The 19,629-nt window shown below is 44.3% G+C and overlaps 1 protein-coding gene across 6 annotated transcripts in view; it reads left to right on the top strand.

Annotated features, from left to right (window-relative positions):
• LOC106587597 (aggrecan core protein) overlaps nt 1-19,237 on the top strand; it is a 37,049-nt gene extending 17,812 nt beyond the window's left edge. For 2 of the 6 annotated variants that reach the window (XM_045708999.1, XM_045709000.1), the window contains 12 exons: nt 25-199; nt 514-641; nt 2,211-2,504; nt 3,399-3,497; nt 3,707-5,470; nt 5,723-5,836; nt 7,179-7,292; nt 10,635-10,832; nt 10,969-11,051; nt 15,093-15,237; nt 15,528-15,710; nt 15,971-19,237. In XM_045708999.1, the coding sequence (XP_045564955.1) occupies nt 25-199; nt 514-641; nt 2,211-2,504; nt 3,399-3,497; nt 3,707-5,470; nt 5,723-5,836; nt 7,179-7,292; nt 10,635-10,832; nt 10,969-11,051; nt 15,093-15,237; nt 15,528-15,710; nt 15,971-16,050 (3,377 nt within the window). In that variant the 3' untranslated portion in view covers nt 16,051-19,237. The remainder of the gene's footprint in view (nt 1-24; nt 200-513; nt 642-2,210; nt 2,505-3,398; nt 3,498-3,706; nt 5,471-5,722; nt 5,837-7,178; nt 7,293-10,634; nt 10,833-10,968; nt 11,052-15,092; nt 15,238-15,527; nt 15,711-15,970) is intronic. The other 4 variants (XM_045709002.1, XM_045709001.1, XM_045709004.1 and 1 more) reach the window with 4 other exon arrangements.
• The last annotated feature ends 392 nt before the right edge of the window (nt 19,238-19,629 follow it).

The raw sequence follows: 19,629 nt of genomic DNA, 5'->3' as shown, positions 1-19,629 counted from the left end.
GCATCATTACCCCTCCATCTGTAGGTGTGGTGTTCCACTACCGTGCTGGGCCTAGCCGCTACGCCTTCACCTTCGCGGAGGCCCAGCTGGCCTGTCAGAGTGTTGGAGCCTCCATCGCCACCCCAGAGCAGCTCCAGGCTGCCTACGAGGCTGGCTACCACCAGTGTGATGCAGGCTGGCTTCTGGATCAGACCGTCAGGTAGGAGGGAAGACACACACACACTTGTCTGTATACATGGGCACACAAACATATTTAAAGATACAAGTACAGACAGATTAATACATGTATACACACACACACACACACACACACACACACACACACACACACACACACACACACACACACACACACACACACACACACACACACACACACACACACACACACACACACACACACACTGTACTTGTTTCAAGTCCTTGTCACTGTTCCTTACCATCAGTACAACCATCTTCTTCTTCATTATAGTCCCAATCATGGCCGTGAATAAAGGTTGTTTTCATGCCCAGGTATCCCATCGTGTCTCCTCTGGAAAAGTGCTCTGGGGATCTGGAGACTTTACCAGGAGTGAGGTCCTATGGACTGAGGCCCGCTGATGAAAACTACGATGTGTACTGCTACGTGGACAGACTCAGGGGTGAGAAAACACACTAGGTTTTGTTCACTCAAATTGCTCTTGAATCACTTTGTAACCCAGAGATGTTGTCATACCTTGTCTATTTCTTGTCTGTTTATTGCAGTAGTAGTCTTTAAAGATAAGTCAAGAGGTTGGGCTAGTTTATTATATATACACTGTCTTAACTATGTGGGAAATGAATGGCAATTGAAAAATAGGTTTGGCTTATCACAGACCACATCGCTGTGGGAGTTGTTTTGAGCACTGACTCGACTGTCCATGTCCTCTCTTCTCTTCTCTTGTCACCATCCTCTGATCCCTTAACCTGACTGTCCTCTTATCTTCTCTTCTCTTGTCACCATCCTCTCATCTCTTAACCTGACTGTCCTCTTATCGTCTCTTCTCTTGTCACCATCCTCTCATCTCTTAACCTGACTGTCCTCTTATCTTCTCTTCTCTTGTCACCATCCTCTCATCTCTTAACCTGACTGTCCTCTTATCTTCTCTTCTCTTGTCACCATCCTCTGATCCCTTAACCTGACTGTCCTCTTATCTTCTCTTCTCTTGTCACCATCCTCTCATCTCTTAACCTGACTGTCCTCTTATCTTCTCTTCTCTTGTCACCATCCTCTGATCCCTTAACCTGACTGTCCTCTTATCTTCTCTTCTCTTGTCACCATCCTCTCATCTCTTAACCTGACTGTCCTCTTATCGTCTCTTATCTTCTCACCATCCTCTGATCCGTTAACCTGACTGTCCTCTTATCTTCTCTTCTCACCATCCTCTCATCTCTTAACCTGACTGTCCTCTTATCGTCTCTTCTCTTGTCACCATCCTCTCATCTCTTAACCTGACTGTCCTCTTATCTTCTCTTCTCTTGTCACCATCCTCTCATCTCTTAACCTGACTGTCCTCTTATCTTCTCTTCTCACCATCCTCTCATCTGTTAACCTGACTGTCCTCTTATCTTCTCTTCTTGTCACCATCCTCTCATCTCTTAACCTGACTGTCCTCTTCTCTTCTCTTCTCACCATCCTCTGATCCGTTAACCTGACTGTCCTCTTATCTTCTCTTCTCACCATCCTCTGATCCGTTAACCTGACTGTCCTCTTATCTTCTCTTCTCACCATCCTCTGATCCGTTAACCTGACTGTCCTCTTATCTTCTCTTCTCACCATCCTCTGATCCGTTAACCTGACTGTCCTCTTATCTTCTCTTCTCACCATCCTCTGATCCGTTAACCTGACTGTCCTCTTATCTTCTCACCATCCTCTGATCCGTTAACCTGACTGTCCTCTTATCTTCTCACCATCCTCTGATCCGTTAACCTGACTGTCCTCTTATCTTCTCTTCTCACCATCCTCTGATCCGTTAACCTGACTGTCCTCTTATCTTCTCTTCTCACCATCCTCTGATCCGTTAACCTGACTGTCCTCTTATCTTCTCTTCTCACCATCCTCTGATCCGTTAACCTGACTGTCCTCTTATCTTCTCTTCTCACCATCCTCTGATCCGTTGACCTGACTGTCCTCTTATCTTCTCTTCTCACCATCCTCTGATCCGTTAACCTGACTGTCCTCCCTTCTCTAGGTGATGTGTTCCATGCTGGCTCCAGTGAGGGCTTCACCTATGACGGTGCTCTGGCTCACTGTCAGGAGCTGAACGCTACCCTGGCCTCTACTGGGCAGCTCTACACCGCCTGGAGACAAGGCTTGGATAAGTGCCGCGCAGGTTGGCTAATCGACCGGAGTGTCCGGTACCCCATCACCAACCCCCGTGCGGCGTGTGGTGCAGGGAAGGCAGGGGTGTACACAGTATACACCCACAACAACCAGACGGGATACCCAGACCTGTATTCCAGATATGACGCCTACTGCTTCAAAGGTTTGGACTGAAATGTGTTGAATCATAAGTCATGTTGTTTCCACTTTATTTCAACATCAAAAAAATATTCAGGCTAAAACGCAATCAAATCTGGACGTTGGTCTTGGATAGACACAGGAATGTAATAGAATAATGTGTCATCTCTCAATCACCCACCCACTCACCCACCCACCCACCCACCCACCCACCCACTCACCCACTCACCCACCCACCTACTCACCCACCCACCTACTCACCCACTCACCCACCCACTCACCCACCCACTCTCTCAATCACCCACCTACTCACCCACTCACCCACCCACCCATTCACCCACCCACTCACCCACCCACTCTCTCAATCACCCACCTACTCACCCACCCACCCACCCACCCACCCACCCACTCTCTCAAACACCCACCTACTCACCCACCTACTCACCCACCCACTCACCCACTCTCTCAATCACCCACCCACTCACCCACTCTCTCAATCACCCACCCACCTACTCACCCACTCACCCACCCACTAACCCACTCTCTCAATCACCCACCCACCTACTCACCCACTCTCTCAATCACCCACCCACCCACCTACTCACACACCCACCCACTCACACACCCACTCACTCACTCACTCACCCACTCTCTCACTCACCCACCAACCCACTCACCCACTCTCTCACTCACTCCTTCACTCACTCTCCCTCTCACCCTCTCACTCAGTCTTCACTCGCTCGCATTATCATTCACTCTCACTCACTTGTTCGCTTGCATGTTCACTCACTCACCTTCACTCACTCACTCACTCACTCACTCACTCACTCACTCACTCACTCACTCACTCACTCACTCACTCACTCACTCACTCACTCACTCACTCACTCACTCACTCAAATATTTTTGTTTCCTGTAGTGGACATCTTGCTTCTCGCCAATGAAACTGGATTGAACATCACAGAGATAGAAGAGGCTTTGGTTAACCTCACATCCATCACTGATTTGCTGAGGCCTGGTAAGAGCCATAGTCTTCACTTGCCTTTACAGTAATAAGCATTTTATGGAATTCTACACTATATATATATATATATGTATATATGTATGTATGTATGTACACTGTATATACATTACTGAAATATGTAAATCACTTTACTTTCTTTCTCTCTCGCTCTCTGTGTCTCTCTCCCTCTTTCTCTCTCTCTGACTTTCACTCTCTCTCCACAGTCCTGCCTTCCATCACTCCTCCCATCTCTGTGGAGTCTTCAGGTTCTGGTTCCGGGGCCTCTGGGGCGAGTGGATCCTCTAGAGATCTCTCTGGTGATCACTCTGGTGAACTGCCTCATTCCGGGGATCTGTCCGGGTCAGGTGATCTTTCAGGCAGCGGAAGCGCAGAGATTCCCAGCGGATCGTCTGGTCTGAGTAGTGAAGATGCTTCCGGCTCGGGGCTGAGTGGAGACGGATCGGGAATAACGGTCACCTTCTCTTCAGGGAGTAGCAACGTTTTATCCGGTTTTGGCTCTGGGGGTCCTCAGGAGGCTGGAGAAGGAATCACTGGAATCCTCACCTTCCCCTCAGAAATGGGATTGGGAATGTTCAGTGGCAGTGGGTTCCTGTCGGGTTCGGGAAGTGGCTCCGGTGTCAGTTCTGAGGAGAGCGGCTCTTCGTCTGACAGCTCCAGCAGCTCTGGGGAAAGTGGGGATTTGTCTGGAATGTCGTCCGGCTCCAGCTCTAGTTCCAGTGAGGAGTTTTCCGGATTTCCCTCAGGATTCTTTCCCTCAGGAGGCTCCAGTGGTCATTCGGGAGAGCCGGGAACCGGAGACACTCAGGTCCTGCTGATCGATGGGAAACTGATGGAGGTTTCCACCTCTCACACACACAAAGAGAAGGAGCTGGGTGGAGGGGGCCTGGAATTCAGTGGCTACGGATCTGGCAGCAGCGGCTCAGGTTTCTTCCCAGATGTGACCTTCTCGGGGTCAGGGTTTACCGACCTTACAGGGTCAGCCTCAGGGGAACAGGAGGCCTCGGGGTCTCTCCACTACGGCTCCGGAAGTGGTGATATCAGCGGTTCAGCCTCGGGCAGCAGTGGCTCAGGGTTCTTCCCGGGTGTGACCTTCTTGGGGTCAGGTTTTTCCGACCTCACGGGGTCAGCCTCAGGGGAACAGGAGGCCTTGGGGTCTCTCCACTACGGCTCCGGAAGTGGTGATATCAGCGGTTCAGCCTCGGGCAGCAGCGGCTCAGGGTTCTTCCCGGGTGTGACCTTCTTGGGGTCAGGGTTTACCGACCTCACGGGGTCAGCCTCAGGGGAACAGGAGGCCTCGGGGTCTCTCCACTACGGCTCCGGAAGCGGTGATATCAGCGGTTCAGCCTCGGGCAGCAGTGGCTCAGGGTTCTTCCCGGGTGTGACCTTCTTGGGGTCAGGGTTTACTGACCTCACGGGGTCAGCCTCAGGGGAACAGGAGGCCTCGGGGTCTCTCCACTACGGCTCCGGAGCCGGAAGAGGTGGATACACATCAGGGTTCGGAACGTCGGGCTTCCCATCCGGAGACATGTCTGGAATCTCCAGATCCTCCACCAGCGATGAGGAGGACAGCGCTGTCACCTTCCTGACTAATGACTTCATGACAGAGGTTTCCAAGGCGACCACGGTTTCCATGGAGCTGGGGGCTGGGCCAGTGCAGTTCAGTGGGCAGGGAAGCGGGTCCCACACAGGGAGTGGTGCTGACCACCCAACCCAGGCCAGCGGTGTCTCATCTGGGGCACACTCTGGAGATCTGCTCCCTGTGGTGCTGTCCTCTCCGCCCAGCAATAGGGAGCTTATGGAGGGCACAGAGGGGCCAGAGGAGGCCATGGCTGGCGGGGCTGAGCTGGGGGAGACCACCAGCGAGTTTTACGTGACCTTTGCCCCCAACCTTGCTCCCGCCGGATTGGCTGCCCCAGCCATCTCCCTGCAGACCCCTGCCGTCATGGAGGAGCCATCCTCAGAGGAGGGTGAGTCAGCACACTTTCAGTCGACTCCATGTTCATTGCTATGGACAGTTAAAATAACGTTTGTTTGGCTGTTAAGCTGTAGAGCCAACAGACTTATTTAAATGATGTAAAGTGGCATGGTGTTTTTATTGAACGGGCCAATCAGAAATGTCACCCTATTCCCTATATAGTGCACTAAATAGGGAGTATGGTGCCATTTTGGTGCTAAGGTACACACTGTATTGTATTCATCCTAATTGTATTCATGCTTAGGTATCCCTAACCCATGTGACCCTAACCCGTGTGGTGCTGGGTCATGCTCAGTGGAGGATGGTGTTGGGCTGTGCCAGTGTCCGCCCGGGAAAGTGGGAGAAGGGTGCCAGTATGGTGAGTCCTGATGCAGGGGTATCATTATCTCTCATTATCTCTCATAAGATTCCTTCGTTCCTAGCAAGGTCTTCGTTCCTAACTCTCTGCACATCTCTCTTTCTGATCCATTCTGACGTCCTCAGAAGTTTTGTAAATGTTTTACTGGAAAGTAACACACCTTAGTAAAGAAAGTTTCTAACGATGCTTTTCTCATCTCTCTACTGTATGCCTGGACATCGGTCGCTCTGTCATGATTAGGGTTGCGAAATTCAGGGAATGGTTTTTCTGAAATCCTGTTTGGAGGTTTCCCAGAATCAGCAGGAAATCCGGAATCCTCCGACCAGGATTTCTGGGAAACTAGGGAATTTATTGAAAGTTCCTGGAATTTTGCAACCCTCTGTCCCGATGCTACTATCTGATACTGTACATATTCAGACATTTAGCAATATTCTGTAGGCTGTATTTTCTATATTTTTATATGTGATTCACTAACACTAACAATGTATTTCGTTCCCACTTTTTCCTGACTTGATGTACTGTATGCTTTGTGTTGTAGTGTGATGTTTTGTCCTGTTTTACCTGCACCTGGTTTTGGGTCTCTCATTCGTGTTTGTCAGACAGTCGCGGGGTCTTTGGCGTGTATGTGTGTATCGTGTCCTTGCCTCAAGGTCTCAGGATTTCTCCACCATACTCCTTTATCATGATTCACTCCATCCTGTGTTGTTTTTGTTCTGCTGTTGCCTAGGCTACAGTAAGCTTACCCAACTGGCAAAACTGGTTGGACGTCATTATGATGCCATTTCAGACAGATTTGCCTGCTGGTTCTATTCTCTTTCCTACTGCATGCCTGCTAACCCCTGGTACACCTACCAACATCCTGGTGCATACTGGGTACATGCTGGGTACATACTTGGAACTTCTGCCTATATGAATCTGAACACAAGACTTCCCAAAGAATTAGAATTACTCTCATCTAGTCATTCTATTTCTATGGGTATGCCACCCAACAAGTAGCTGATCCAGACTTAAAGTTACTTCAGATCTGAATACATTGATATGATAAAGTATCTGTCTTCTAAACTGTATGAATCAGAAGTTCAACATTTATGAAAAAAGTAGTAAAATGTTGTGGTCTGAAGAAAGGTTAACATGTACAGGAGTGAACATCATTGAGATGATAATTAATCTTCCTTTCAATGATGACCTGACAGTAAGGCTGGAGTCTGAATCACCATGTTGCAGCATCTCAGAATGTTCCGATTCCATGACTTCCAAGATGTTGTTTCCCAGCTTCCCCCCCTGCCAAGGCAACTACCCCTTCACCCCCTGAGGCACCAGTCTCACCCCCCCCTTTTTGCAGAGGTTGATGTGTGCCATTCCAACCCTTGTGCCAATGGAGCCACCTGTGTGGAAAATGCAGACTCTTACAAATGCTTATGCCTGCCCAGCTACGGAGGGGACCGCTGCGAGATTGGTACGAGGTCCGCTTCAGCTAATGTTTACTAACAAACAACAACCTCTCAGAAACAACAGGATGCAAAGGAAACTGTTACCGCTGGCAGCTTTCATCATAGCAGGGCAGCGTTCAGGAGGACAAATGGCCGAAAACGTTTTTAAATGGAAAACCCCAATTAGGTTTATCATCGGCCAAGTTTGGGTATACTTCCTCTATTTCAAAAACGTTTTCTCCTGTTTTGTGCATGCTGAACGTGACCCAGGTGTGGCAGTGAATTCTTCTGTCTGCCCCCAGAATAAGTTGATTGTAGGCACAGATCTAGGATCAGCGTTCCTTTTGCCAAATCCTTATCATTAGGGGTAAAAACACAAAACTGACATTAGATCCTTGTGAGCAAAACATTTTAGCGGCCCCCCTCTTGACAGAGATCATTAAAAAAAAAAATCTACAATTCTACACATTTTGCTATGGGGTGTATAGAAAATGTTGTAGTTTTAAAGCAAGTTTGCTGAAATTCTGCGCCTTTTGCCATAGGGCGGAGAGACTAATTAGCAGTTTTACAGCAACTTTCCTGCAATTGTACACATTTTGCCATAGGGTAGAGAAAAATGTTTGCAGTTTTCAATATGATATTTCAGTGAGAGTGACTAACAAAATCAATGGGGGAGCCTCAGTCTGTAATTCAACTATGATTACTACAAGTTTAGACAGCTGGCTGGATTAATTTACCAATACAAATGGTTTGGCTGACACGGGCTAATAGAGTAACTGTCAGTGAATGACATAACATAACATGTAGAAATTGCACCTTGTGTATTCTATTTATTTATTTATTTTTTTAAACTTTTTTTCTGCCCAATTTCGTGGTATCCAATTGGTAGTAGTTACAGTCTTGTCTCATCGCTGCAACTCCCGTACGGACTCGGGAGAGGTGAAGGTTGAGAGCCATGCGTCCTCCGAAACGCAAACCAACCAAGCCGCACTGCTTCTTGACACAATGCACATCCAACCCGGAAGCCAGCCGCACCAATGTGTCGGAGGAAACACCGTACACCTGGCGACCTGGTCAGCGTGCACTGCGCCTGGCCCGCCACAGGAGTCGCTAGTGCGCCTGCCAGCCAAACCCTCCCTAGCCCGGATGACGCTGGGCCGCACCGCCCCATGGGCCTCCCGGTCGCGACAGAGCCTGGGGACGAACCCAGAATCTCTGGTGGCACTGCAATGCAGTGCCTTAGACCACTGCGCCACCCGGGAAGCGCATCTTGTGTATTCTAAGTGTCAACAGTAAGTTAAGACCCTGACTGATCCACGGGTCTAAAGGGGTATGGGCCATCCGTAGTCTAGGGGCAATGTCATCATACTGCTCCCTGTCCTTTACTCAGGACTGTGCTTATATCTGGTGGGTGGATTTTCTCAGCCAGGTCTACACACAAAACAAGAGGTTCTGTATAATGCCAAATAAGGGTTCTTTGGCTTGTAACCACAGTGGATCCCTTTATGGTGCTATATATAACCTTTTTTTGAAGGTTCTATAAAGAACCATGCTCATAAGGTTCTAAATGGAACCTTTATGGTGCTATAACAAACCTTTTCCTAAGGTTCTATAAAGGATCTATATAGCACCAATAAAGGGTTCCGCTATGGTTAATGTTCTTTGTAGATCCTTTTGAAGAACCATACATGTTGTTTTATTATATTGTTGGAATTCCTTCTGCGTTATTATTGTTTTAGCTGACACGTTGAGTTAGGTGTGCTAGCTCTGGGAGTCACTAAGGAGAGAATTGACAACCACTGATTTAGTAAGTAGTCAAATGTTCTCAATTGACACGAGGTCATACATGAGTCTTTTACAAGACACTGTCACCGGCCACAGTCATATTTAACATGTAATAGCATAACACAACAGATTAGATCAACTGGAATGACACTCACTCACGGTTGTACAGAAAGCTATGCGCAAGCCACGCCCCAAAATATTCAAATGAATACATTTTAATTATCACAAAACTGAAGGGCTCAAATAGTTCTTTGAGTCATTATTTTACATTTTAGTCATTTAGCAGACACTCTTATCCAGAGCGACTTACAGTAGTGAATGCATACATTTTCATACATTTCATACATTTCATTTCATTTCATGCATTTCCACATAGAACCATCACCCTTCCCAAAGAACCCTTGAGGAACCTTCTTTTCTTAGTGTGTAGTTCTGTTGCTGCTCCTAGCAAGCAGGTGTACGGAAACTTAACTGTTGAGAGATACTCACTACAGAAACTCTCATTAACTGTTGGGAGATACTCACTACAGAAACTCTCATTAACTGTTGGGAGATACTCACTACAGAAACTCTCATTAACTGTTGAGAGATACTCACTACAGAAACTCTCATTAACTGTTGGGAGATACTCACTACAGAAACTCTCATTAACTGTTGGGAGATACTCACTACAGAAACTCTCATTAACTGTTGGGAGATACTCACTACAGAAACTCTCATTAACTGTTGGGAGATACTCAGTACAGAAACTCTCATTAACTGTTGGGAGATACTCACTACAGAAACTCTCATTAACTGTTGGGAGATACTCAGTACAGAAACTCTCATTAACTGTTGAGAGATACTCACTACAGAAACTCTCATTAACTGTTGAGAGATACTCACTACAGAAACTCTCATTAACTGTTGAGAGATACTCACTACAGAAACTCTCATTAACTGTTGGGAGATACTCACTAGACTGACTATTTAAATGATTTGTTGTATATTTAAAGTATCACAACCAATTATTATTTAGTTAAAGACTACCCAAGAGACCCCGTGTGCTAATTTTCCAGGTGTTTTTTGTTTGTGCTTTAGTTTTTAAAACACAAATGCATTATAGAAAGAACCATTTTCTGCATTAACAACTGTACATTTTGGCTTGTTTTGCAGAACAACAACACGTTGGCTAAAGCAGAATGTTTTGGTCACCAAACCCTGTAGTTGAGGGTTAAATGGATGCTTGATGGATGTTTCACCCATTCCAAAAAATGTCATATACCTCAAAGTGGCCCAAAGTAAATGTGTATTGCCAGTGTTCTCAAACAGTGAATCAAGTTGATAGTTAATAGGTCCTGGAAAATGCAGTATTTTCACCAATGTGCAGTAATATTTATCACACCATAGGTTGGACTGAAACAAATCAATGTTTATAGTTGGACTAATAATGGAGCATAGACAAATGGCAGCATTTCTAGAACAATCACAGCCTCCATAAAACCTCTATGGTGTCATATGTGGTGTTGATCAGTATTCCCTCCTATCTAATGTAAATGTATTTGAGTGTCTGTAATAAACCGGGCTTCTCCGGGGTGTGGTAGCCTCTGTCTCATTATCGCCCCCTGCTGTTGACGACACAGACGAGCAGGATTGTGAGGAGGGGTGGACTAAGTTTCAGGGCAACTGTTACCTGCACTTCCCCGAGAGAGAGACCTGGCTGGACGCCGAGCAGCGCTGCCGAGACCTCAGCGCTCACCTGGTCAGCATCATCACCCCAGAGGAACAGCACTTTGTCAACTGTGAGTAAAGGCCTGTGTGTGTGTGTGTGTGTGTGTGTGTGTGTGTGTGTGTGTGTGTGTGTGTGTGTGTGTGTGTGATATGATGTGATGTGAGAGAGAGAGAGAGAATATCCCTTCACTCTTTCCCCCCCTCCAGCCAACGGCCAGGACTACCAGTGGATTGGGCTCAATGACAAGACAGTGGAGAATGACTTCCGCTGGATAGACGGCACACCACTGGTGAGTCAGGCAGACAGACACAGTACAGAGAAAGTGGGTTAGCTCAGAACATAGTCCCCACTCAGAGTGCTCTCCCCCAGTGGTTCCCAACATTTCCTTTCCCGGGACCACCAGATCACCTACTGTAGCCTACCGCATTCATACACTGTTCATACTGTAGCTTACCACATTCATACACTGTTCATACTGTACCTGTACATTAATACACTGTTCATACTGTACCTGTACATTAATACACTGTTCATACTGTAGCCTACCACATTCATACACTGTTCATACTGTAGCTTACCACATTCATACACTGTTCATACTGTACCTGTACATTAATACACTGTTCATACTGTACCTGTACATTAATACACTGTTCATACTGTAGCTTACCACATTCATACACTGTTCATACTGTACCTGTACATTAATACACTGTTCATACTGTACCTGTACATTAATACACTGTTCATACTGTACCTGTACATGCATACACTGTTCATACTGTACCTGTAGATTCATACACTGTTCATACTGTACCTGTACATGCATACACTGTTCATACTGTACCTGTACATTAATACACTGTTCATACTGTACCTGTAGATTCATACACTGTTCATACTGTACCTGTAGATTCATACACTGTTCATACTGTACCTGTACATGCATACACTGTTCATACTGTACCTGTACATTAATACACTGTTCATACTGTACCTGTAGATTCATACACTGTTCATACTGTACCTGTAGATTCATACACTGTTCATACTGTACCTGTAGATTCATACACTGTTCATATTGTACCTGTTCATTAATACACTGTTCATACTGTAGCCTACCACATTCATACACTGTTCATACTGTACCTGTACATTAATACACTGTTCATACAGTAGCCTACCACATTCATACACTGTTCATACTGTACCTGTACATTAATACACTGTTCATACTGTACCTGTACATTAATACACTGTTCATACTGTATCTGTACATTAATACACTGTTCATACTGTACCTGTACATGCATACACTGTTCATACTGTACCTGTAGATTCATACACTGTTCATATTGTACCTGTTCATTAATACACTGTTCATACTGTAGCCTACCACATTCATACACTGTTCATACTGTACCTGTACATTAATACACTGTTCATACTGTAGCCTACCACATTCATACACTGTTCATACTGTACCTGTACATTAATACTGTTCATACTGTACCTGTACATTATGTACCTGTACTGTACCTGGACAACACCCTGTCGTTCTCCACTAACATCAAGGCGGTGACCCGATCCTGTAGGTTCATGCTCTACAACATTCGCAGAGTACGACCCTGCCTCACACAGGAAGCGGCGCAGGTCCTAATCCAGGCACTTGTCATCTCCCGTCTGGATTACTGCAACTCGCTGTTGGCTGGGCTCCCTGCCTGTGTCATTAAACCCCTACAACTCATCCAGAACGCCGCAGCCCGTCTGGTGTTCAACCTTCCCAAGTTCTCTCACGTCACCCCGCTCCTCCGCTCTCTCCACTGGCTTCCAGTTGAAGCTCGCATCCGCTACAAGACCATGGTGATTGCCTACGGAGCTGTGAAGGGAACGGCACCTCCATACCTTCAGGCTCTGATCAGGCCCTACACCCAAACAAGGGCACTGCGTTCATCCACCACTGGCCTGCTGGCCCTCCTACCTCTGAGGAAGCACAGTTCCCACTCAGCCCAGTCAAAACTGTTCGCTGCTCTGGCACCCCAATGGTGGAACAAGCTCCCTCACGACGCCAGGACAGCGGAGTCAATCACCACCTTCCGGAGACACCTGAAACCCCACCTCTTTAAGGAATACCTAGGATAGGATAAAGTAATCCTTCTAACCCCCCCCCTTAAAAGATTTAGATGCACTATTGTAAAGTGGTTGTTCCACTGGATATCATAAGGTGAATGCACCATTTTGTAAGTCGCTCTGGATAAGAGCGTCTGCTAAATGACTTAAATGTAATGTAAATGTAATACACTGTTCATACTGTAGCCTACCGCATTCATACACTGTTCATACTGTACCTGTACATTAATACACTGTTCATACTGTACCTGTACATTAATACACTGTTCATACTGTACCTGTACATTAATACACTGTTCATACTGTACCTGTAGATTCATACACTGTTCATATTGTACCTGTAGATTCATACACTGTTCATACTGTACCTGTACATTAATACACTGTTCATACTGTAGCCTACCACATTCATACACTGTTCATACTGTACCTGTACATTAATACACTGTTCCTACTGTAGCCTACCACATGAATACACTGTTCATACTGTACATGTACATGCATACACTGTTCATACTGTACCTGTACATTAATACACTGTTCCTACTGTAGCCTACCACATGAATACACTGTTCATACTGTACCTGTAGATTCATACACTGTTCATACTGTACCTGTAGATTCATACACTGTTCATACTGTACCTGTAGATTCATACACTGTTCATACTGTACGTGTAGATTAATACTGTTCATACTGTACCTGTACATTAATACACTGTTCATACTGTACGTGTAGATTCATACACTGTTCATACTGTACCTGTTCATTAATACACTGTTCATACTGTACCTGTGGATTCATACACTGTTCATATTGTACCTGTAGATTCATACACTGTTCATACTGTACCTGTACATTAATACACTGTTCATACTGTACGTGTAGATTCATACACTGTTCATACTGTACCTGTTCATTAATACACTGTTCATACTGTACCTGTGGATTCATACACTGTTCATATTGTACCTGTAGATTCATACACTGTTCATACTGTACCTGTACATTAATACACTGTTCATACTGTAGCCTACCACATTCATACACTGTTCATACTGTACCTGTACATTAATACACTGTTCCTACTGTAGCCTACCACATTCATACACTGTTCATACTGTACCTGTACATTAATACACTGTTCCTACTGTAGCCTACCACATGAATACACTGTTCATACTGTACCTGTACATTAATACACTGTTCATACTGTACCTGTAGATTCATACACTGTTCATACTGTACGTGTAGATTCATACACTGTTCATACTGTACCTGTTCATTAATACACTGTTCATACTGTACCTGTACATTAATACACTGTTCATACTGTAGCTTACCACATTCATACACTGTTCATACTGTACCTGTACATTAATACACTGTTCATACTGTACCTGTACATTAATACACTGTTCATACTGTACCTGTACATTAATACACTGTTCATACTGTACCTGTACATGCATACACTGTTCATACTGTACCTGTAGATTCATACACTGTTCATACTGTACCTGTACATGCATACACTGTTCATACTGTACCTGCACATTAATACACTGTTCATACTGTACCTGTAGATTCATACACTGTTCATACTGTACCTGTAGATTCATACACTGTTCATACTGTACCTGTACATGCATACACTGTTCATACTGTACCTGTACATTAATACACTGTTCATACTGTACCTGTAGATTCATACACTGTTCATACTGTACCTGTAGATTCATACACTGTTCATACTGTACCTGTAGATTCATACACTGTTCATATTGTACCTGTTCATTAATACACTGTTCATACTGTAGCCTACCACATTCATACACTGTTCATACTGTACCTGTACATTAATACTGTTCGTACTGTACCTGTACATTAATACACTGTTCATACTGTATCTGTACATTAATACACTGTTCATACTGTACCTGTACATTAATACACTGTTCATACTGTACCTGTTCATTAATACACTGTTCATACTGTACCTGTACATTAATACACTGTTCATACTGTACCTGTAGATTCATATACTGTTCATACTGTACGTGTAGATTCTGATCTGCATGCTATAGCCTACTTACTTACTCTCCTGATTTCTGGGTTTTCTACATTGAAAACAAGAAACCAACAGAAACATAAATGGTCTTTGTAACTTCCTACCAATGTTGCTCTCCACTGCCCTCAGCAATTTGAGAACTGGCGGCCGAACCAGCCGGATAACTACTTTAACTCTGGAGAAGACTGTGTGGTGATGATCTGGCACGAGAACGGCCAATGGAACGACGTTCCCTGCAACTACCACCTGCCCTTCACCTGCAAGACTGGCCCAGGTACATATGGGTCAGGGGTCAGGGTTCAAGAATTGTGTTCTAGAGTCTGGATGGGCACTGGTAATTGTTTTCTTAAAAACTCATTTTACTGTACCTTCGCCATCATTATGTGTGGTTATCTTATACCTGTGTTGGTGTTACAACTCATTCATGTTTTATAAACTCATTAGGCAGGTACCCTTCAAAATAAATTGCTACCAATAAATATCATCAGTTGTAATTTGTTGATTGATTGATTTGTTGATTGATTGATTTGTTGATTGACTGATTTACTGATCACTGTTCCCCAGTCTACTGTGGCGCACCGCCAAAGGTGGAGAATGCCAAGATGTTCGGCAGCAGGCGGGAGCAGTATACTGTTGGGTCCATCATCCGCTACCAGTGTAACCCAGGCCTCCTACAGCGCCACCTGCCTGTGGTGCGCTGCATGGCAGACGGACAGTGGGAGAAGCCACAGGTGGAATGCATGGGCGGTGAGTAGTACACGCTCTTTTGCTCTTTCAACGCTCTATAAACATACCTGTAGGTTAGTCCCACATTGACACACTTCCAATTCTCGTTAAGAACTCTGCTATTGAAATGATCGTTAGAAAGGTGGAAATCGAGGTTCCTTGTAGGTTGACGAAAATGTCACTGTATTTTTCAGTGAAGCTTTGCATTATTGCAATTTTGTCTGATGCTATGAAATGACTTTGGAATCATTGAAGGTAATGTTTGTTTCTCTTGCCAACAGCAGTGCCCTCCCCCAGTAACAGAATACAGCGCAGATCGATCAGAAGGCGAGGAGAATCAACCAGCAGCAAACGTCACTAAGCAGGGAAGATTAATGGAAATCTCTTGAAGATAATTATTTTATAAGAACATTTACAGAACACAGAAGGCATTTTCTAACTTACTAAAGAGGTTTGAATGTTTGAAGTACCCACCTTGTACATAAGACCAAATCAACTTCGAGCAGTAACATTGTCTTTTCAGTTTGTCACTCTCTGACTATTTTTAAAAAGTTTAAATTAAGCCATTATGTAATTGTATGTTTTTGTCATTCTTGTCCTAAAATAATGACATGTTTTAATTATATATAAGAATTGTTTATTGTTTGGAGTTTTATTGTTATTATTATTATTAATATAATTTTTAGTTTTGGTGGATTGGGATGCCGTCGATAAGGTGCGAGTTGTTGCTAAAATACTTTGTCCATGTCGCCAACTAGACTGGATTATAGAGGCACGGTGTAGGGTGAAGTTTCTGCTAGACACTGATCTTGGGTCAGTTTTGCTTTTCCTCCACTAATGGTTAAGATTAGGGTTGGTGGAGGGGAAGCTGATCCTAACTCTGTACCTAGGGGAAACTTCACCCTACATGTATGATGCATCAATCAGACTCTCTAGTCTGTTCTAGATCTTTGCCAAACCAAACAGTGTGTGTTAGACTGTACCACCCAGAGGTAAACACCCAATCTGGACCAGCCGGTATTTAATGTGGGTTTGGCACGTTGCTATGAGCCAAGCAGAGGCTTGGTGAAATTCACCGCTGTTAGCCTAGCCATGTCCGGTTGTAGTAATGATGAGCAAGGTGAAGTAAAGGGGATGAGATCTTGTGCATGTATCCACCAAACAAGCATTTATGAGTCACCAAATTGTCACCTATCTTGAAAATTGTAGATGCTAAAGGGGAAAACTATATCTATATTTGTCAGATGTCTTCATACATCAAGAGTGGTGTTGTGTCAAACCGAGAAATCTTTTGCGCTTCAATTGCACATATCAACACTTTTGAGGAATAAAAATGTCTGACGAGTTTTGATTTTGGGGTGAACGGTGGGCTAAATCAGGGTCACATAAATCTACTTTAAAACTAAAGTATACACCTCACACACATGGTTATGGGCTTAAAAAAGAAGACACCTGTACCATGTCAGATATACAGTTGAAATGTATTAAATGTTGAGTTTGCATCCCAATATTACACTTTATATACATTACAGAAAACTGAAATATAACAAAACCGTTTGACATAGAAAAAACAGATTTGTTCAAAATAATGCAAATTAATTATGAAATGATGAAAAATATGAATAACATTCCAGCCATGAGGCCACTAGGTCATTTGACTGAAGGAAAGGGCTACGGGAGGGGATACTAAGGGAGATATTATTTATTTAATCTCTAAGTCATAAAGAGAAAGCTAGCGAAGCCGACACAGCAGGCTACTGTGTCCGTCTGTATTTCAAACCTACATCAGTTGTTTAGAGCAGAAGGGAGACAGAGTGCCTGATGTGAATAATACACAGCAATGCTAGAATCTCTGCCTGCCACACTGGAGACGCAACATCATGCAATCTACTGAGCATGCCCTAAAATAAGAGAGTGAAAGAGGACTCAACTTCTCAAATAAGAGAGAGGACTCAACTTCTCTCTCAGGTTCAGTAGTGACACGGTAGAATAGAAAAACAACAGGGTTGGGGTCAATTCCATTTCAATTTCCGTCAGTTAATTCATTGAATTCATTGAAATTCACTGTATTTATTTCCTGAGGGGATTGGAATTGAATCGGAATCGACCCCTTGGTTTGTCAACAATGTTGTTGGCCTAAGCAGGACCAAACGGATGAATGTCATTGGTCGGTTTGACACTTTCGTCGTCTCACACAAGGCTGTGCAGTGCATAGCAACTCCGTGGGACCAGTTTTAACAACTGCAGTAGCTTTCAGATCAAATGTTTCTCTTCATTGTCTGTTTTGTTTCACAGAAAAACCTCAGCGGACACATTGATTTAAACTCCAGATCCATCGCCATTTTAATCTCTTGTAGTCCTTCAGTTTTGTATTGTATGCATAACCTGCTGTTATATCTGATGAAGATATAGATGCTTCATTCATTGTTTATGTTTACAGGAGGCTGTGCCTCCTCCTTCAACACACCGTCATATGTCTTGCTGGCCAAAAGCTTCACCTGCAATCATAAACCATATACCAATCAAAGAGATGACTGAGAGGTTCCACAAAGAACAGGCTTAAAGAAATTCTCTACCTGGAACTTCTGATGACAGAAGAGTGTCATTTAAAGTTACACACACCATTGCTTTTTACTGTACCCCTACAGGGCTGAAAGTATTAAGAGCTTTTAGAAGATAATAACACAATGCCAGGTCTAGTGTATAAAATCAAATTAACTTAAATGCCTCCTGTCATTGCTGAGGGAGGATTGTCTCCAAAGCAGCTGAAGCAACTTGACAAAGGGGTGTAGAGCAGTGTTTAGCAACCTTTTACTACCAGTGATTGGCAAACTACGACACCCTTGTCAACTAACTTCCTGAGGGACCTGTCAGCAACGTCCCAGGGAAAGGTGCCGGTCCACGGACCAGAGGTTGAGAAACACTGGTGTAGAGCACTCCTGCAACTCCCCCGACCCTGCCATCTGTTTAGGGTTGTGTACTGTAGGCACAAAACAGGAGCAAAATGTTCTGAAATGGAGCACGGGATCAGTTACCTGAACACGTCTCCTGTTTTCTTCTGTTTCCCACTAGGCACTAACTGGTTGAATCATCGTTGTTTCCATGTCATTTTAACTGCTAAGCTCTATGTGATGACATTGAATCAACGTGGAAAACTGATTGGATTTGCAAAAAGTGATCAACGTAAAGGATTTCGGGTATAATTGTCTTTTTTTCACCTAACTTTTATCCAAAATCCAATGAGATGGTTAGCATGTTTGTTGATTTTACTTTGAGTTCACGTTATTGACAGTCAAAACTAGATGTTGAACTGACGTCTGTGTCCAGTGGGTTGTGTGAGAGCGACTGACCCTGTGCATGAACAGGCCCAATAAACCACACACTGAGAACATCATGAGTAGCAAGAGCTGTAGAGGCTCTAGTCTTATGGAGCTCTACAGAATGTACCCAAATGTGCCTGAAATCAACTGTTTGTCTTCCAATGTCTGTATTCAACATTTGCTCCAAAACATATCATCAGATGCCAAATAAAGATACTTTACTTGTTACTTTCTCTTGATTTCATTCACTTTCTGTGTGCGGAGCATGTTCAACAGTGAAAAATGAATGTTCAAATGGATAGTTTATTGGCATGGTCTTTTAGGTCAGAGTGTTTAACAGGATTGACACACGACAAAGATCAATCACATCCCTCTAATTATGGGAGGGTCTCCCAAACATTCTAGGTAGAGGCAACACAAGCCTTCTTTCACCTCCCATCAGTCTCAGTCGACTTACTGTTTCTGAGGCAGCTGGTTCAGTATAAACAGGATATGACTTAGAGTCATGAGGAATAATCAAATTATGGTACATTTCTATTTGCCAACAGGGTGGGTTGCTGTCAGTTTAGCCCTGTGAGTGTGACTGAATAGAGGCCTGTTTGTGGTCCCCTCTCTGCCTT

The sequence above is a fragment of the Salmo salar genome, chromosome ssa26 (genome assembly GCF_905237065.1).
Source record: "Salmo salar chromosome ssa26, Ssal_v3.1, whole genome shotgun sequence".
Classification (NCBI taxonomy): Eukaryota; Metazoa; Chordata; class Actinopteri; order Salmoniformes; family Salmonidae; genus Salmo; species Salmo salar.
This window is presented reverse-complemented; position numbering and strand designations above follow the sequence as displayed.